At 42.0% G+C, this 21,429-nt stretch overlaps 1 protein-coding gene across 1 annotated transcript in view; it reads left to right on the forward strand.

The window, feature by feature from the left end:
* The window catches only part of MAP3K21 (mitogen-activated protein kinase kinase kinase 21), a 104,506-nt gene that overhangs the window by 69,038 nt on the left and 14,039 nt on the right, over positions 1–21,429 (forward strand). Inside the window, exons 6-8 of the mRNA XM_030886190.2 lie at positions 12,601–12,723; positions 20,575–20,725; positions 21,040–21,137. Of these exons, the coding sequence (XP_030742050.2) occupies positions 12,601–12,723; positions 20,575–20,725; positions 21,040–21,137 (372 nt within the window). The remainder of the gene's footprint in view (positions 1–12,600; positions 12,724–20,574; positions 20,726–21,039; positions 21,138–21,429) is intronic.

Below are 21,429 nucleotides of genomic sequence, written 5' to 3' on the forward strand. Positions count from 1 at the left end.
GACAGGGCAAGATATGACAAAACAATAATTTATAAATTATCAAGGGCTCATGAGGGAGGGGGCGGGGAGGGAAAAAAATGAGGACCTGATGCCAGGGGCTTAAGGGGAGAGCAAATGTTTTGAGAATGACAAGGCAATGAATGTACAAATGTGCTTTACACAATTGATGTATGTATGGATTGTGATAAGAGTCATATGAGCCCCTATTAAAACGATTTAAAAAAATAAAAAATAAATGCTCTTGGTTTGGGACTAGAATTGTGGGAGCCCAAAGTCTACCACGTGTCTGTGGATTATGTACATCTCCGGTTGACTTTGGAGGCTTCAGTATCATTTTTATGACAAACAACATTATCAACCATACTGGGGTATAAAGACAATTCTACTGATAATGTCCTTAATTTGTCCAATGGCACAGATTGAGAGAAGGAAGCTGGTGCAAGTATCGGCCAGCTCAAAAACACATTCCGTGAGTTGTTGATTTGTACAGATTGAATTCTTAAATGATCGAGCTCTGTTTACATTGACCTTGGAAGGTTGGTGATAGAGGAAATTTTCCAGTGACATTCATTGACAGGGGCAGAATTTTGCCCATGAGAATAATGTAGGCAAAGCAAGGAGGGCATTAAAATAGTGGATATATGGTGGTTCTGGGCCACTTTTCACTGGCTACCCGCCAACCAAGGAATCTGAAGCAAAGTCCAGTGACTGCCTTGAGGTAGCAGTCATTTGTTCCTTCTCATGCCAGGGACTATCAATACAAGGGCCACAGGTAATTCTAAGGTAGAACCCGCGGCATTCAGTGGGATTTCCACATGGAGTCCTTCTGATGTGACCTATACAGGAATGCTGTGTTACCCGAAAAGATAGAGTCTAAGGTCATCATAGTATATAGCACACAGTCTGGGCTACTGAGGGTTGGATAGAAACTAAGTCAAAAGTGTCTAACCAGAAACATAGTACTAGGTTTATTCTCCCGTGGGTTCTCTATAATTAACGCTCAGCATCCCGTCCCGGTGTGAAGTTGCTCCTGCCCATTTATCCACCACCAGAAGTAGGCCTCCTCCGAAATCTGCATGTTCCCTTCCCTTGATCTTGACTTGACTTTCCGGTAAGAGTCCCTTTTTCCTGTGGACTGTCTGTTGATTTTCCCAATGGTGTATGGCACCAAATTGATGGTCTTCTCCTTTTCTTCGAAGGAGCTGTTGGACCTTGGTTAGGATCCATAGCTTAGCAGGCATCCATTGAAAGAGGACACAAAACCACCATATAGTTACTGTCTTTTTTTTTTTTTTTTTTAATAGTTACTGTCTTAATGCCCTCCTGGCATTAAGAAAATTCCCCCTGACACCAGCCCCGATGCTCAATGTAAGAAGAGGGGTCATCATTTAAGAATTCAATTTGTACAAAGCAACAACTCGTGGATTGCAGATTACAGCTGGACTATACTAGCATAACCTCCTTTTATCAACAATGCCTTAAGTATGATGCCAATGGATACATTACTGTTATCAATAGAATTGACTTATACCCTAGGGAGATGACTGATAATTTTTTTGTCATTAAATAATAATAAGACTGCTAAAGTAAGCCAGAGTCATACATAACCTGTGAACAAGCAGATGCATTCTGGGTTCCCACTTAATTCTAGCCCCAATCCAAGAAGTTTGTTGTTTTGACATGGCTCTGCTTAATGCTCACCTTCATGAAGTGATCACTGAAGATATGGGTGCTACAGCCCAGTGTAATGAAGAAAGCAGATGGTGCCAGGCTGTCTACCAATTGGAATAGTGCCCGGAGTCTTAAAGGCTTTTATTCAAACAAACATCTGACTCGATTTTGGCTCTTGTAGATTTGTTTTCATTTTCTTCAGCTTTATCCTGAACTTAAAAAAAGAGCAATTGATGGTCTATTCCACAGTTGGCCCTGGGTCTGGTTTTAGCTGCTGTAGTAGTTTTAGCTGCAGATGTAGTTTGATTTCTGTGTATCTATCTAGGGAAGTTCATGTGTCTAGCCCCCTTTTGCGTTGTTAATCGGGTTGTTAATTGTGTTCCTGACTGTAGAATAGCTAAAGCAAATAGAAGAAAGGATGAAGTCAAGGAGCTAAATAGAAATTTTCAAAGAGCAGCTTGAGAAAACAAAGCCAATTATTATAACAAAACATGGAACGAACACACGCAGCATATCTGAAACTGATAGAACTCAAGAAAAAATTCAAGGGTCGAGTTGTAATCATGAAAGATTCTATAGCAAAGTACAGAATGGTACAGGAAGCATCAAGAGAAAGTGGACGGAATCCACAGAGTCACTGTACCAAAAAGAACTAGTAGACAGTCCATCATTTCAGGAGGTAGCATATGAGCAAGAACCAATGGTTCTTAAGGAAGAAGTTCAAGCTGTGCTGAAAGCATTAGGTAAAAGCGTGGCTCCGGAATTAATACCCCTTGAAATGTGTCAGCAAGCTGGAGAAGCTTTGGAAGCACTCACTCATCAACACCAGGAAATTTGGAAGACAGCTACTTCGCCAACTAATGGGAAGAGATCCATAGTTGTGTCCATTCCAAAAAAAGGTGACTGACCCAACAGAATGCTCAAACTATAGACCAATAGCATTGATAGCATATGCAAATAAAATTTTTACTTTACATCATCCAACATGCTTGCAACAGTCTATTGACAGGGGACTGCCTGAAATTCAGGCCAGATTAGAAGAGGACGTGGAACGAGGGATATCATTGTTGAAGTCAGGTGAATCTTAACCCAAGAATACCAGAAAGATGTTTACTCGTGCTTCATTGACTGTGCAAAGACCTTCATTTGTGTGGACCATCATAAAGTATCGGTAACTTGGAGAAGAATGGGAATTCCGAACCCCTTCATTATGCTCATGTGGAACTTGGCCATGTATCAAGAGGCAGTTGTGAGAACAGAACATGGGAATGCTGCCTGGTGTAATTATCAAGAAAGGTATGCCTCAGGGTTGTGACCTCTCACCGTACTTGTTCAATCTGTATGCTGAGCAATTAATTGGAGAAACGGGCTTATATGGGGGGAAAATGGGGCATCGGGATTGAAGGAAGGCTCATTAACCTGCGATATGCAGATGACACACCTTGTTTGCTGAAAGTGAGGAGGACTGGAAGCCCTTGCTGATGAAGATCAAGGATTGTGCCCTTCAGTCAGGATGACAACTCAATGTAAGGAAGACCCACATCCTCACGATTGGTCCAATAGGTGGCATCGTGATGAATGATGACGTTGTCAAGAATTTTGTCTTGCTTGGTTCCACAATCAATGCTCATGGAAGCAGCAGTCAAGAGATCAAAAGACCTATTGCATTAGGTACATCTACTGCACAAGACCTCTGAAGAGCAAGGATGTACTTTTGAGAACTAAGGTGTGCCTGACCCAAGCCATGGTATTCTCCATTGCATCATATGCCTGTGAACGTTGGACATTGAGTAAGGGAGACTGGAAAAGAATCAATGCCTTGGAATTGTGGTGCTGGAGAAAAATAGTGGAAGTACCATGGACTACCAAAAGGGCAGACCAATCTGTGTTAGAATAAGTAAGGCCAGAGTGCTCTTAGGGTAAGACTGGCAAGACTTCATCTTACAGACTTTGAACATATTGTCAGAAGAGACCAGTCCCTGAAGAAAGACATCATGCTTGGTAAAGTGGAAGGGCAGCAAAAGAGGAAGATCCTCAACGAGATGGATGGGCACAGTGGGTGCAACAGTGGGCTTGGGCACGAGAACAATTGTGAGGCTAGCGCAGGACTGGGCAATATTTCATTCTCTTGTTCGTGGGGCTATTTCAACAATCCATGAACTTGGGATCCCCTCCCATTTATGTCAATCTTTTTGGATTTCTTGTGATAGTGGTCTGTAGTTTTCTCCGGGCAAGTCTTTTGTTTCCCTGTTTGGGTTTATTCCTAAATATTTTATCTTTCCTGTGGTTATTGTGAATGGTATTGTTTTCTTTTCTTTTTTTTTTTTTTCATTTAAGAAGAGTTTTTATTTCTTTTGTAAACAGCTTTATTGGGCTAAAACTCACAAATCATACAATTCAGTAGTTCAATCATATTAAGAAGAGTTGTACAATCATCACCATAATCAATTTTAGAACATTTTCTTCTTTTTTTTAATCAATTTATTGGGGGCTCGTACAACTCATATCACAATCCATACATCCATCCATTGTGTCAAGCACATTTGTACATTCTCAAAACTTGCTTTCTGCTTGAGCCCTTGGTATCAGCTCCTCATTTTTCCCCCTCCCTCCCTGCTCCCCCCTCAGGTATTGTTTTCTTAATATCTCTCACAGTCCTCTCTTTGGTGGTATACACGAATCCAGTTTGGTTTGGTTTGGGGGTGGGGGTGGGGTTGCTCATTGATTTTGTAGCTTGCTCCTTTGCTGAATCCTTCCATTCTTTCCACCACTCTTCTTTGTGAGGATTTTTGGGTTTTCTTTTTTCTTTCTTTCTTCTTTTTTTTTTAATTAAATGACTTTGGGGTTTTCTACGTGTAAGATCGTATCGTCTGCAAACAGCAAGAGTCTCACTTCTTCTTTGCCTATATGTATTCCCTTGATTTCTTTTTGCTGTCGGATGGTTCCGGCTAAGATTTCCAGTAGGATGTTGAGGAAGACTGGTGATAGGAGACATTCTTGTCTGGTGTCTGTTTTCAGGGAAAAGGTTTCTGGTTTTTCCCTAGTGAGCGTGATATTGGCTGTTGACTTTTCTTATATGGATTTTATTATGTTGAGGAATTTCCCTTCTATTCCTATTTTGTTGAGTGTTTTGATCAGAAATGGATGTTGGATATTTCAAATGACTTTTCTGCATTTATTGATATGATCGTGTGGATCTTGCTCTTTGCCTTACTTATGTAGGAGGTTACAATTTGTTCATTTTTCAAATATTGTGTCAGTCTGGGTAGACTAGGCAAACAAATTCATAGACTCTCCTATGTGTTTAGGAAGGAGCTTTATGTACAAGAGCAATTGAATATTGAGAAAACGCCCTAGCCCATTCCAGATCAAGTCCATAAGTCCAATGTTAGCCCATATGTCCGATACCAATCTATAAAGTCCTCTTCAGACTCGCAAAACACACGCAATGACACTGAATGCAGAAAGATCACAGGCCAGTGGGCTGGAAGTCTGAATCCAGCAGTGATAGAAGCTTCTCAGTGTTGGCAGGGGTCTCTATGTGGCTTCTCCAGCTCCAGAGGTCTGGTTGCATCAGAGTAGGTCCATGTGGCTTCTCCAGCTCCCAGGGCATAGCACCATGTGTCTTGTCAGTAGAGCATCACTCAAGGAGTAAGTAGAGAGAGTGTGTATCTTTCTCCTCCAAAGAGGAAACCCAGGAGTTCCCAGAATCCTCAGGAGAAGGCCATGCCCTCACAGAGGCCTCATTGGCTATGACCTGATTGACAGACCAGACTCCACCCCTTCACTCTTAATCCTCTTGATGAGGGCAATGAATGTACAAATGTGCTTTACACAATTGATATATGTATGGATTGTGATAAGAATTGTATGAGCCCCTACTAAAATGATAAAAAAAGATAACTAATTGAAAAGTAGATTCATAAAACGTTTATTCTACTTATATCAACTTAATACATGTTCGTAACCATTATGCTTGAATTGGTCATGAAAAGTTTTTGCTTTTTTACATCCTTTTATTGGGGGCTCTTACAGCTCTTACCACAATACATACATCCATCCATTGTGTCAAGCACATTTGTACATATGTTGCCATCATTATTTTCAAAACATTTTCTTTCTACTTGAGCCCTTGATATCAGCTCCTCATTCTCCTCCCTCTCTCATGAACCCTTGATAATTTTTCTTTTTTTTTTTCCCATGTCTCACACTGACCACTGTCTCCCTTCACCCACTTTTCTGTTGCCCATTCCCCTGGGAAGGGGTTATATTGGTTACTCCTTTCTACCCTCACCTTCCCCTTACCCTCCTGCTATCACTACTCTCATTATTGGTCCTGAGGGGTTTGTTTATCTGTCCTGTATTCCCTGTCTTGCGACCTGTTATCTGTACCAGTGTACATGCTCTGGTCTAACTGGATTTGTAAGGTAGAATTGGGATCATAATAGTTGGAGGAAGGAAGCATTAAATAACTAAGGAAAGGTGTATGTTTCACCGGTGCTACACCATACCCCGACTGGCTTGTCTCTTCCTTGTGACCCTTCTGTAAGGGGATGTCCAATTGTCTACAAATGGGCTTTGGGTCTCCACTCCACACTCCCCCTCATTCACAATGATATGATTTTTTGTTTTGGGTCTTTGATGCTTGATAGCTGATCCTATCAACACTCATGGTCACACAGGCTGGTATGTTTCTTCCATTTGGGCTTAGTTGCTTCTCAGCTAGATGGCCGCTTGTCTATCTTCAAGCCTTTAAGACCCCAGACGTTATATCTTTTGATGGCCAGGCACCATCAGCTTTCTTCACCACATTTGCTTATGCACTCATTTTGTCTTCAGTGATCATGTGGGGAAGGTGAGCATCACAGAATGCTGGGTTATTAGAACAAAGTGTTCTTGTGTTGAGGGAGTTCTTACGTAGAGGCCCAATGTCCATCTGCTACCTTGATACTTAACATATAAATATATGTACTTAGATAATATTTTCCTAAAGTTATATATAAATGTATTTACATATGCCTCCCAGTTCTTGCCTCTATTTTCTTTTACTTTCCTTTTGTCCCACTACCATGTTCAGCCTTCATTCAAGTTTCAATAATTCCTCTAAGCTATATTACCCTTGATTAAGCTCCACCAGGCATCCTATGCCCTCCTCCCCACTGATTTTAGATCATTTGCTGTTCCCTTGTTCCTGGGTTTGTTAACATGCACTTCCTTTTCCCTGCCTCTCCCTCTCCCGTGTTCCCCTGGAACCGTCACTCTGTTGTTTTCCCCTCTGGATTGTTTATCCCGCCTATCTTCTCTAGATAGACATGCAGAGACAAAAATAAGCACGAAAACAAGACAAAGCAAAATATAACAACAATGAGGGGGCACAAAAAAAGAAAAACCTATAAATAGTTCCATATCTGTTTGTGGACCTTTAGGAGTGTTTTTTCAGGTCGAGTCTGATGGGGTGCCACACCCTGTTTTGTTCCCCTTGCTGCTCTCTTGCACGCCCTTAGTTTGCCCCAGTGTGATAGGGTCAGATCAGGTACAATTCCCACACTGTGTCTCCAGTGTTGTCCCCGTAGCTCTATGGGTCAGTGAGGGGCGTTGTGTCTGTGTCTCGTGGTGGGGCTGGCCCTACGGTCCTCTCAGTGCATTGGCTGCTCTGAGAAGGAGTATCGTCTTCAGGGGTTGGTGGGCCAGGATGTGTTCCACTCTCTCTCCTTCCCTCTCCCTTTGCTCCTGTGTGCTCTGATCATATGAGCCCCTCTCCTCGAGCTGTAGCTTCAGTGCTGTCCTCTGTAGTGAATTCTTCTGGAGGTTGATCATGAACATTTTAAAGACAGTAAACAACGCTAGTCATCATCTCAAGCTATTACCTAACAGGAGGGCAAAACTGACCCTCTGTTAGAGTCCCAAACACCTATGTTTATGGTTTATCTACAACCGCTGCCCAGGATAGCAAATGACATATTGCATTTGGCAAATATGATGCAAAAGATTTCTTTCAAGTAGTCCAAAGCCAAGATGTCACTTTGAAGATTAAAGTGTGTCTGACTCAAGCCATGGTAATTTCAGTCGCCTATATGAACGCAAAAGTGGGACAATGAATAAGAAACACCAAAGAAGAACTGATACCTTTGAATTATGGTGTTGGAAATGAATACTAAAATCACTCTGGACCGCTGGAAGAAGGAACAAGTCTGTCTTGGAAGAAGTATGCTCCTTAGAAGTGAGGGTGGTGAGACTGTCGCCTGTCCTTTGAACATGTTTTCAGGCGGAACCAGCCCTTGCAAAGGATATCGTACGTAGTGAAAGAGAGGGTTATCATTAAAGAGGCAAGTCCTCACTAAGATGAATGAAGATTGACACAACGGCTTAGCACAATGAATTCAAACATTCAAAAGATAGTACAGGATCCAGCAGGGTTTCATTGTGATGCACATAAGATCACTATGAGTTGCAGCAACATATGGAACTTCTCGCAGCAACATATGAAACTTCATCTCGCAACAACATAGGGAACTTCATATGTTAGACAACATCTCGCAGCAACATAGGGAACTTCAAAGAGTTTATGAAAAAATGGGAACGCTTAGGGGAATTTTTTCACCACCCCTACCCCCACTCTCAAGGTGATGGGGTCTATTAGGGAAGTTAGCTTGTTACAATTCTGGGTCAGAAATGTGTACCATTAGATACTACAGTTCTCGGATCAGGAGTGACTCTTCTGAGCCATGCCCACAGGCACACCTCCAGCCTAGCCCTCAAGCCTCTCTGCCAAGTGGCCCCTTGGCTTGGGCTGTTGGCTGGCAAGTGTTACCAAGCACCTTGCTATAGCACTGCTGACAAGACGCCTAAAGGGCCCGTCACTTCACCAGAAACCCCAGCCTAATGGTGCTTGCCTTTAGCTGTGGGAGTCAGCAAACCTAACTGTCCAGTTAAGTGACGAGAGATACCCCACTCTGCCAGCCAGCCTTCTGCCCAAAGGCATTCCGTTTCACGGACAGTGTGGGCCGGGAGTCTGCCGTTTTCTGTCTCGTGCACTTGCTTCTGCTGTCTCCGCTGCTGCTTCTCTGCCCCTTACCACTGTTTCTCCCATGGTATGGGCCTCTCTCTCCTGGAAGTGAAGAGGTTCAGAGCAGGTAGCTCAGAGACTAAATGACTGGCTCCACTCCTGGCTCTTCTTTCTTGACGGTCAGGAGATCCCCCATTCCTGCTTCTGAGGTGGCTCATGTTACACCAACAGGAGGGCAAATCCGACCCTTTGTTAGAGTCCCAGACACCTGTTTTTATGGTTCTACCCTGTCACTTTCAGTTACAAAGACCATGGCTAGAAGAATTGTATCAAATAAATTCACTGGACCACGTGTAGAAACTAAACTTCCTAGATCCATGAGGGTAGAAGCTATCCTGAATATAGTCTTTATTTTTATTTTTTTTACTTCTTATGGTGTATTAGGTACAAGTTTGCAAAGCAGATTATCAGTTTACACTCAGTAGTTCGTACACATTGTGTTTCAATTCATCCATTGCAATCCCCTCGATCCATTACAGCAGGAAGGATGATTTAGTCCCTCTTTTTTTATCAGTGAAGATGCTGAAACTAAACAAGATTGAATTCCCTTTCCAAGAAATTTGCAGGATATTTATGTTTGATTGGATATGGATGTTAAGGGAAAGATGGTATCAAGAAAATTTTTCAGATTACCAGACTGAATGTTTGGAAAGATGTCTTTCCCTACCAAATTCCAACTCCTTTTCCAAATTCCACCTCTACCTCATTCCAAATACCAACTGACTTTTTAAATTACAATTTTCAAAATGGGAAATTACAGCTCTCTTGCAAATATAAAGTGAATATGGGGGAGGGGGAGGGAGGGGGGGAAATGAGCTGATGCCAGGGGCTTAAGTAGAGACCAAGTGTTTTGAGAATGATGAGGGCAATGAATGTACAAATGTGCTTTATACAACTGATGTATGTATGGATAGTGATAAGAGTTGTATGACCCCTAATAAAATGATTATATATATAAAGTGAATATGTGCCTAAGATTTTTATCCACACAATTAATAAAATAGCCAATCAAAACCTGTGAAAATGATCATTTGAGGAGCTATGTATGAGCAGGCTTCAAAAAAATTATGGAAAATTTCTCTTTTTTCCATTTTTTGACAAAGGTTCGATATAAATTAGAGCTTAATTTCTGTAACACTTGGTTTGTGGGAGGCAGCAGTTTACAGAGTAAGCCCTACCTCCATTTTGTTTGTTCAGAAACCACCTCATATTTGGGGGGCAGTTTAATAAAAGAATGTTACGAATAGATTGCTGGGTTAAATGCAAATCAGGACAAGAAACCATAACTTTTGGGATTATTGTTTCCCAACAGACAGAAATTAACAGCATGTTCACCAGATAATATCTACATGCTAACCCCACACTTGCTGAGTTGTAAAAATAGCCCAGTCAATAGAAAAATAAACAGATTAATCTCAGTACTCCACTGAAAGAACACCTCGTCATTTCTTTTGCCTTTTTCCAAGTTTCAAATCATTTTACCAATAATTTACAATTTTCCCCAAAGCTCTCCTTTTCTTTCTCATATTACTCTTTCTTCCTCACATTCCATAATTTCTGACTTAGTGACGCTCTGAGAACCACCGCACATTACTAACATAGCTGCGGTGCTAGGTGGTTAGATAGACGTCTATCCAAAAGCTCAAACGTATTGCCATCAAGTTTACGATCCCTCAGAGTGACAGGCTAGGACTGCCCCGGTGGTTTGCTGATACCATACCTTTTTAGGGAACTAGAAACCCTCCTCTTTCAACCACAGAGCAGCTGTTGGTTTCAAACTACTGACCTTTCACTTATCAGCCCAATCTGTAAGTACTACGACACCTGGGCTCCTTATAGCTCCTATCAAGTCAATTTGATCTTCATGTTTAACAGAATGTCTTTTATCATCCTCACAATGGTCGGCAAGCATTTTTCACTCCCATAAACAGTTAGAGGCTTAGAAACCCACAGAGGGTCACTATGAGTCAGCGTTGGCTCGAAGGCAGTGAGTTTGGTTTGGAGTTTATGGAGTATATTTTGTATTGTGTCTCACTGTACCTGACTTATAATCTCAGAATTATTTATTATCATTGAGGGGAAGAGAGAGACACCAGAGTCAACCATATTCTAGAAACCTCCATTTCGTTTTATTTTGTTTTGAGCCTTAAGCAGTACTAAGACAAAAGCAGTCATCCTGGCTGGGGAAAACCATCAGAATGCATACAGTGCAGAGACCGAAATGAAGTTTCCTGACTCATGACCATGGAACTAATTACATATAAAGGAAAACAGGACCAGATAATGACTGGTGGATTTTTTGATCCATCAAAGTTGTAAGTGTGACTACAGATAGGGGGAAAGGACTGTGAATGGGATACATTTAAAAAAAATTTTTTTTTTTTTGCTGCCCATTGAGACAATACAGACTCGTAGTGACCCTATTGGATGGTAGGACTGCCCCTGTGTGTTTCCAAGAGTGTAACTTTGACAGGAGTATAAAGTAAGGTGACCAGATTATAACATTGGTAAAGCGGGACACCATTGATAAAACTCATATCCTGGTGAAATAGCCACATGGCAGCCGAAAACCATATATCCTAGCTTGTCGTGCATTCTTTCCAAAAATCGGGACTTTTTAAAAACACTGCGGGACGTGGGGAAAATTGTTAAAAATCGGGAACATCTGGTCACCTTAGTATAAAGCCATACACAATTGCAAATCTGAAAAACATTACAGGATGCTTCTGGTCCTTGGGACCAGGTAGCCCTGAGTCACAGGCACCAGAGCCAACTTTTAAATTAGCATGCAGCTATGTTCAGTAGATCAATGGAAAACATGGCCAGGCAAATTACCCAGTTCTTTGTGTAAGTGTGGGGGCAAAACTCCCCTTCCCTGGGCTTGTCTGGAAGTTGTCAAGAGCCACATTGCAAGTTGAATGGTCAGAACAAATTCAAGTCGTGTCTGAATTTGTCAAGACACAAAATGGAGGTAGGGCTTACTCTGTAAACTGCTGCTTCCCGCAAACCAAGTGTTACAGAAATTAAGCTCTAATTTATATTGAACCTTGGATTGAAGATATACTAAAGTAAGAAACTAGGGTTTACTATCAGGTTGTTAGGTTTCTGGATTGGGTTTGCCTCGGTTCTTTGCTTTACACACTGAAAGAATTCACACAGCAGAAGCACTTTTGTAATCCAATGGAGTTTTTATGGAGGAAAGGGGAGTTTCAGGTGTTACAGTCTCGAAAAGGTATACACTGTTTCCGGAAAGCATGCAGGGCTGCGTGGAAGCCATGTGGGGTTTGCAAATGGGCATGAAAAACCACGTGGAAACCGGAGTGTGGGAAACCACATGTGTGGAACTGGGGAATCCCCAGAAGCCAAGAAACCAAGAGCATGTGGGGCCCTTAGAGGCCCAGAGCGGCCCTGAGGGGGCACGCAGGTGTGTGTGTACCTGCATGTGAAAGACACCCCCACCCCCCTGCCTGCAGCAGAAGAGGAGCAGAGTCAAAAATGGGCCTGGCCTTTCTGCAGCTGGCTTATTCCCTCCAGCCCCATTGCGGTTTGGGAGAGTGGGGTGGAGGGATTGAAGATATTGGCAGACACCATTGGCCGAGGACAGGCCCACCTGTATGACATCATGTGGCTGGGCCTAGCCTGTGCCCCCAGGTGGACCTCCCACCTGGGCTCAGGGGGCTTACTCTGTCTCAGCGCTATCTTCCACTGTCTCCACTGAGTGTTTTGTTTTGTTTTTTTTCATTTTGGGGTTTTAATTCACTAATTCAAATAAATCAACAAGAATTGTACTATTTGCTAGCGGCATGAATATGATGCTAATATAAAACCATATCATCATAATTTTTTCTTCTCTTATCCAACAGACTTTCAGCACAAAATCACTGTGCAAGCATCCCCCAACTTGGAGAAACGAAGAAGTTTGCACAGTAACAACTCCAGTCCACCAAGCAGCCCGACTCTAATCCCTCGACTCCGAGCCATCCAGTGTAAGTGTCTCCTCCCGTTGTGATGGACACAGGGGCTTGCACAGTTTGTTTTTTTTTGCTTGCACAGTTCTTGCTGGCATTGACGTGGCTCACATCTCACTCCCTTGTCATCGAGTTGACACTGAGGCACAGTGTCCTGATGGGATAGGATAGAACTGCCCCTCCGGGTTTCCCAGACTGGGACTCACGAGGAGGGTAGAAATGTACATCTTGCTCCCTTACCTCAGCTGGTGGTTTCGAACTGCTGACCTTGTGGACCGCAGCCCAGCTCGTAACCACTGCACCACCAGAGCTCACTCATTCAGATCTATTCAGTAGGTTTCTAAGTAAGGGAAATAGATGTTAACCACTCTTTGGGAAATAAAACGTCATTCCTACTGAGGTCCTTAACAAAAAGAAAAACAAAATAATTATCGTCAAACTGACTCCGACTGATGAGTGACCTTATGTGTGTCAGAGTAGAGCTGAGTTCCTCAAAGCCTTCTGAAGTCGACCTCCAGATTTACTGAGTGAACGCCAACCACCGAAGTTTTGGTTGATAGCCAAGTGCCACCTGGGTTCCTTTTAAGTCCTTAAACCCCCCAAAACCAAACCCACTGCCCTCAACTTGATCAACCCCTGAATGTGAGCGAGCTTCAAAATGTTCTGGAAAAGAGATTTTATTTCTGTTTGAAACTAGCTTGCCTGTCAAAATAGTTCCAGCCAATTTCAACCTTTTTTTCCTTTTATAACCACTCAGAAAAGTATATTAGGTTTGATGGGTAAGGAATAGAAGAGTTTTTTAAACTGTGACCCCTCTCTTCTTTTTAAATTTTATTTATTTATTTTTAATTTCATTTCCTTTCTGTTTTGTGAAGTATAACGCATACAAGAAAAATATACTATGTAATTTCTAATCAAAACAGTGAAAGTAAAACAGTATATAGTTCTGTGGTCATTCTTTTTCTTTTTTTTTTCTGCCCTCCTTACCACCCCACTCATGGCGTTGTCATTCTTTTAAAGTCTTATCCTTTAGTGTGAAAATCATTTTTATTATCTCCCTTATTATAATGGTAACACAAAATATGTATCTTTATGAGATTTTCCAACCCTGGATTGCATTCTTTAGTTCTTTGGTATTTTTGTTGATTTTCTTCCCAGTTGATCCACCTTTGCTCCAAAGTGATGTGTCTCCTAGAATTATTGTATTTTGGTTTAACAGTCTCTTCATTTGGTTAATGTATTTTGAAAGTCTTTCATTGGGTGCATGGGTGTTAATTATGGTTGTGGCTCCTTATTCAATTAAGGCTAGGGTTAGAAGTCATCTATCATTCATCGGGTAGGGGCAACCAGTAGGTAGGGCTGCTAGACATGTGGCTGGTGTGGTAGTATTTTAATGGTTGCTGTTTCCCAAGATGGGGAGGGGGAACAAAGGGGGGAAAAAGAAAAAGAAAAAGCAGTGCGGGGGGGAAAAGAAATCAAGTAACAAGAAAAGAGAAATGAATATCTAAAAATAAAACATTGGAAATGAAAAGAAAACTAGGGTGAGAAAAAGAAAAGAGAATAGTAGTGAAAATTAAGGGAAAAAGCAATAAGAAAAACAAACAGGAAGAAAAGAACGTGAAAAACTCGGGAAGGGTAAGAAAAATGAGGAAGGGGCAAAGTTCCTGGTAGAGCAGGATGCCGATTCCTCGATGGACATGCTTGCTGGTCTAGAGGTGTGTGGAATCAGACCAAACGTTCAGAATGCTGGCTCTGTGTCCTGTCACCTGCTCTGTCTGTCTCCTCAGTCTGTATGTGTCCTTGATCACCATTTTAGCTCAACTTCTTCAGTATTTGATCTACTTTTCTATCCTTGCCAAAATCACATCCATATCTGATGCCTACTTCTTTTAATCGCCTTGTGGCTGAGGATCTGGGTAGTATGTCTGCCATTCTGGCAACAAGTTCCCCGTAATTCTGCCTACTGACTGCTTTGCCCTGAGTCAAATCATATGGTATCACTGGAAACCTATATGATCCTTGTGATGCCCGACGGTGGCCTGCTTCAGATAGAACTATTGGCGAGACCGTCCTCTACTGTCCATGAGTCTCCCCCTCTCATGCTGGAGGAGGAAGGTGGCTCCAGCATCACGCTAGCTTTTAATGAGAGAAGGGGGTCATCTTGATATATCGCTGGACCAAACACAACTTGTAATAGAAATGGTGCCACGCTGGTGCATGACTGCATGCCATTTGGTCAGCTTAGCTGTCTTGGTGATAGCTGATGGCAATGTGGAGTTGACCTCTGTCAGTGGTTCCACTTGGCAGAGAGCATAGTAACCCACTAAAAATTGTTTCTCTAGGGTGCTGTACCAGATAGGTGAGTAGGTTTGTCCTCAGAGTGCACTGGAAAATGCATTACTGAAGATATGGTGAACTTAAAATATTGACATCTGACCATTTGTTTTCCCTCTTGACCCATTTTTTGCTTGGCCTCGTGTTTATTATTTTCTGCTTTCTTTTGTTTGTTTTATCCTCGTTAATAGGATATCTGCTTTGTTGTGACTTTTTAAATATGAAATCTAGTATAGGTGTAAATCTATAGAGACAGTAACTAGGTTAATAAATCTTAGGACCGTGACAGGGCAGGTTGGGGTGCAATGGGGAGCTAATAACAATGGATAAACTAATGAACAAAATTATCAAATTATGATTGTGGAGATGATGGCACAATTCTCTTAAATATATGTAAACCATTGAATTGTATTGTTCACAAAGTATATGTCAATAAAATGGTTAAAAATATCGGTAGATGTTTCTCTTGCTCTCTGGTGATCAGACCAGCCTGCAGCTGCCTTAGCTAGTTCTCTGCCTCAACTTGTGAGCTGTACTACCTGGTGGACACCCAACCCATGGATCGTGTCGCTAGAGCTTGAGTTTCCTTTGAGACCTGTTTCACCACGCAGATGCATGAGCTTGAGCTTGAGATTGGTGGATCCTGTCGCCTTGCATTGCGTGAGTTCGATATCCCATCCCGGCCTGCTTCACTAAGCTCCTAAACTGCTGACTGTTGGTGACCCGCCCTGCTGTTGGCTGCCTGTTGGCGGGCTGCCTGCGTTGCCCGCGGGGAAGACTCAGCTGTCTGCTTCCTTGACCTGAGACCCAGCAGCCCTCCTGAGGTGAAGGACTTCCAGTCTATTAACTGTTCCACAGAAGGATGGGTCTCTCTGAAACGTGGGAGCATTTCAGAAGTTTTCAAACAGGATGACGGGGAACCGGAGGTAGTTTTCTGAAGTATCTACTTGCATAAATGAAGGAGGCCACATCTCCACTCTCCTGAGGAAGGGTTGTACTCCACCCTAATCTTCCCACAATTCTTGCTTCACTATGTTAGATCACATTAAGGGGAAGGTCTTCCTACCAAACTAGGGATAACCTGTAGAAAAATGGGAATTCCAGAACAATTTATTGTATTCCTTTGGAACTCGAGCATGGGTCACGATGCAGTTGTGGGAACAGACCTAGGGAATAGTGCATGGTTTAAAATCAGGAAAGGGGTGCATCAGGGGTGTATTCTCTCACCACACTGGTTCAATCTCTCTGCTGAGCAAATCATCCGAGAAGCTGGATTCTATGACGAAGAATGAGACATCTGCATTGAAGGAAGGCTTGTTAATGACCTTCAGTCTGGAGTCTGTCCCCCCTGAATATCAAGAACAGATTTGACACAGAAGGCCTGATGAGATGTGGGAGGACATCAAGAACATCCTTCATAAAGAAAGCAGAACGGTCATTAAAAAGACAGGAAAGAAAGCGAAGATCAGAGTGGTGTGGGGGCAACACTGTCTGCTCCTTGGGCAAGTGGAAGAGGGCCACACCTTCCACGGTTCAGGCAAGGATCTGTGGGAAATGCTGACGGCTGATGCTGAGCTAGTGATGAACTGGATGGTCTGACTCTCCCCTAAGAGAATGTGGACACTTTCCCTCCTGTTCCCTGGGAGTGCTGCTGAACACGGCAATCTGCACAGGATCAGTTACTCCCTGTTCCTGCCCTTATCTTCCCTTCCGGATCGCAGACAACTTGGCTAAGGAAAATTCCTATTTCTTTGTTTGCCCTCAGCTCATTGTCAACAATCCCTTTGTGTGGAAACTTGTCACAAGGTGCAGGGTATTTGGCAAGCACGGTATAAAAACCTGCTTTGAATAAAGCTCTGGGTCTCGCAGTGAATATATATAGATATATCGGTAGATGTTCAGCCATTTCAAGAGGTAGCGTCTGATCAAAACCAATGGGCACTGAAGAAGTACAAAGTTGCACTGAAGGCATTAGTGGAAAACAAGGAAGTAGGAATTTACAGAACACCAATGAATAATGTCTGACAAGTTGATACAGCACTGGAAGCACGCATTCATCTATGCCACGAAATTTGGAAGACAGCTACCCAGCCAAGCAACCAGAAGAGATCCATATTTGTGTCTATTCCAAACAAAGGCAATCCAACAGAATGCAGAAATCATCAAACAATATCATTAACATCACATGCAAGAAATATCTTGTTGAAGGATGAAACTCCAAGGACTAATAAACACACGAGGAAATGCTCCCGCTCACTAGCCATCCAGGAAATGCAAGTCAAAAAAATAAGCCATGAGATACCATCTAAGGCATCTGAGGAAGCATAACTGTAGCCTAATTCTTTAGAACTGAGAACAACAGATGCTGGAGAGGATGTGGTGAGATTGGAACTCTTATCCACTGCTGGTAGGTTTGTAAAGATGGGCAGCCACTGGGGAAGGCAATATGGCGATTCCTCAAACAGATGGCAGTTGAACTACCAGATGACCCAGCAATACCATTATTGGGCATATGCCCCAAAGACATGAGAAACAGATCACAAACAGATGTATGCTCCCCCATTTCCATTGCAGCACAGTTCATAATAGCAAGAAGTTGGAAACAGCCTAAATTCCCATTGATAGAATCTTGGATTAAATAAACTCTGGTATATACACACAATTGAATACTACGCATCCCCCCCAAAAAAGTGCTGAAACACCTCAAGACACGGAGTGATCTGGAAGGCATTATACTGAGTGAAGGTAGCCAAGCACAAAAGGACAGATACTGTGTGTGTCCACTGCTATAGGAACAAGCAGCAGAATGGGCAGAGCTCAGGCTTGTAGAGGTAATTTAGCTGGAGGACATTGAAACACTGCCCTGCCCTGCCCTGCACCCTGCTCACAATTGTTCTATGGTTTGAGCCCATTGTTGCAGCCACTATGTTAATCCAGCTAATTGAGGATCTTCCTCTTTTCTGCTACCCCTCTGCTTTACCAAGCACAGTGCCCTTTTCTGGATCTGTAGTCTCTTCTGACCACAAATACAAAGGATGTCAGATGAAGTTTCACCATCGTTCCCTCTCAGGAACCTTCTGGCTGTACTTCTTCCAAGACATTTGTTGTTTCTTTTGGGTAATGAATAAGGAAGACCGAGGAAGAATGGTGCATTTGAATCGTGGTGTTTGTTAAAGAACACTGAAAGTACTGTGGACGGCCAGAAGAACAAACAAATCTACCTTGGAAGAAATACAGCTAGACTGCTCCTTACAAACAAGGATGGTGAGACTTGGTCTCATCTATTTTGGACATGTTATCAGGAGACAGCAGCCCCTAGCAAAGGACATTACGGTTGGTAACGTTGAAGGTCAACAAGAACGAGGATGACCTCAACCAGATTCATTGACACACGGCTGCAACAATGGGCTCAAACAGAAAGATGTTGGTGAGGATGGCACAGACCCGGGCAGCGGCTGTGCACAGGTCACTGAGTGAGAACTCACTCAACGGCACATAACACCAACCAGGGAACTCTTCCTTCGTGTGTTTTGTTTTGTGTTTTTAAAGAAGAATATTGAAACACAAAAACCAAAAGCAAGCAAACATTACCCATGAGACCTCAAATATTTTTTTAAATGATAAAACTAAGTGAAGAGTCCAGCTTTTACATTATCAATCCTTCTTAAGTAAACGTGTTAATAGAAGTTGCGTATCTATGTTGATTGACTTTTAAAATATGTACATGTGCATAGTTGTGTCTACCCATGATTCTTATTAAAATCGTTGCATATACAGTGAACCCTCGCCACTTCGCACTTCGACTTCCGCAGCTTCACTCTATCGCGGTTTTTGCGTAACAGCGCATGCTCTGTCATTACTGCCACTGATTGGCTCATACTGTACACGCTTCTGTCTGCATCGCTACGTATCGGAGGTACGTATCAGATGCATTTTTGCTTCTGTACACTGTACTGTAATTGTTTGCGATTTTTAAGAAATTTTGTCTAAGCCCTATGATGGCTCCTAAACGAGCTGCTTCTTCTAAGCCTCTGACAATAAAAATAAGCGCCAGAGGAAGATGCTCACCATCCAGGAAAAGGTAAAACTTTTGGATATGATCAAAGATGGCAAGAAAATCGTGGAGGTTGCACACCATTTCGACTTGAATGAGTCTTCCGTTCGCTCCATCCGTAAAGAGGAAAAAAACATCCGTGCTAAAGAGGAAAAAAACATCCGTGCTACAGCTACTTTCACTTTCAACAAGGAAGCAAAGCGCATCGTGACAAGTCGTAATACTGTAAACTAGATGCCATAAATAATATAATAAAAAATAAATGATAATTGTAACGTCCAAAATGTTTTACTGTATTTTCCCTTTTTCGTTTAATAAATTGGGTAATACGAGTGTAATGGTGACTAAAGGGTGTTTTTTCATGTCCTCTATGCTCTAACTACGAAAATATTTGATTTACAAATAAGGAATCGTACTTCACGGAATTTCATTTATCACGGTAGGGTCTAGAACCGATTAACCACGATAAACGAGGGTCCACTGTAGTATATAATTAACATTTTGTCTGTAGCTCATCTTTTCTGGAAAAAACATATTCTACATATGTTTATCATGTGTGGTTTTAGAACATCTCCTATGCTGCAGGTTTCCCACACACCCCTACATGTGTAAGTAATATTAGTTTTCCTTAGTGATTTCTAATGTCATTATAAATGCCCTTGAAGGCTGGACACGTGCAAGCATATGAAAACTTTAGATTTTGCATGGAAAAATAACCTCCCTATAGGGGCAAGGAACTGTGAGACTGTCAAATGTTTTATATTAATATGATATGATAAAGGCATTTCTAACTAAACTCTTGTGATGCCTTAGCAAAAGCTTAAATTGCAATTTAAAATATTTCTTTTGTACCTCAGAGTCAAAACGCTAATAGATATGGTTTTAAAAATTAGAGTGCTGATAATCATTTATTTAAGTTAAATGTTCAGTGTGATTTTTTTCCCAATTAAAATGAAACCCTAATTGTTCCAGAATGTTAGATAAATTGATAGCAAAGATTCTATTTTAGTCATTTCTATTTATTTTCTCTTCCTGTTTTATGATTAGAGAAAGAAATTTGCCATAGACTGAAGGAAATAATTTCCCCTTTTTCTTGTTTGGTTTTTAAAGCATTTTATTGGGAGTTATACAGATATCGTATTCCATAGGTCAATCATGTAGTCGTATTGTACAATTGCTACCATAATCTTTTTCTTGCTTTTAGTCTAAGGTGACCAGACATCCCGCTTTTGGTGGGACAGTCCCGAATTTTGGCGTTTTAAAAAAGTCCCAATTTTTGGAAAGAATGCACGACAAGCTAGGGAACGGTCTATTTGGTCCATATAGACCAAATTTTTAATCAAGAACCACCCCCACCCAGGTCAATAGTGTCCCGCTTTAAATCTGGTCACCTTATTAGTCAGATCATGGCACAAATGATTGCGTTCGTGTGGGTGTTGAACATAGTGAATGCAGGTTACTAACTATTCCTTTTTGTTTAGTGACTTCAGATGAAAGTAATAAAACTTGGGGAAGGAACCCAGTCTGTCGCCAAGAAGAATTTGAAGAGATAAAACGGAATTTCAAGAGAAAAGGTTGCACCTGGGGACCAAATTCGATTCAGATACAAGAGCGAACTAACTGCAAAGAAAGGTACACCTGTGATGACCACAGAGCCCCGATGTTTGCCAGGAGTGCCTTTCTCATTGGGGTTGCTACCAGGCTTACCTGTTAAAAAGCACTGAATACAGACAGACCGAGACGTGAATTGCATTTTCTAGGATGAGCTTTTCAGACTAAGTATGATTTCGTTAAAATTTGTGTTTGCACTGTTAACACTTCAGAACTCAGGGTGCATATGTCGTCTTTGTACTGCCTTAAAAAGATTGGAATGGGTATGTACCCATGAAAGCCTAAATTGTGTCATATGGTTGCATGGTGTCAAAATTAACATTTTTGTTTTATAGAATAAGACCTCTCTCAGATGGCAACAGTCCTTGGTCAACTGTCTTAATAAAAACTCAGAAAACCATGCCCTTGGCTTCCTTATTTGTGGACCAGCCAGGTAAATATGTTTCAGGAAAAGAATTTGTTTTAGACGTGGCATCCATGTGTTTTCCTTTAATAGCCCTGATATGGTCATTAAAGTGTTACCGAAAGGCGAGCAGGTGGTAACATTTACCTGTAGTTTTCACTTAGACTCCAGATGTTTTTAGGTAATTTGTGACTCACTCCTTTTCCTTATTAGAAAATTAGTATTGGTGGCCAAGGAGGGGAGGAAGGGGGAACCGATGGCGATGATCAACACATAAGCTCACCCCCACCGCTCTGCAGGGTGCTGAGCAGCAGAAGTGGTC

Source organism: Echinops telfairi, unplaced genomic scaffold, assembly GCF_000313985.2.
Source record: "Echinops telfairi isolate 266 unplaced genomic scaffold, ASM31398v2 ScPeMD7_655;HRSCAF=1070, whole genome shotgun sequence".
Classification (NCBI taxonomy): Eukaryota; Metazoa; Chordata; class Mammalia; order Afrosoricida; family Tenrecidae; genus Echinops; species Echinops telfairi.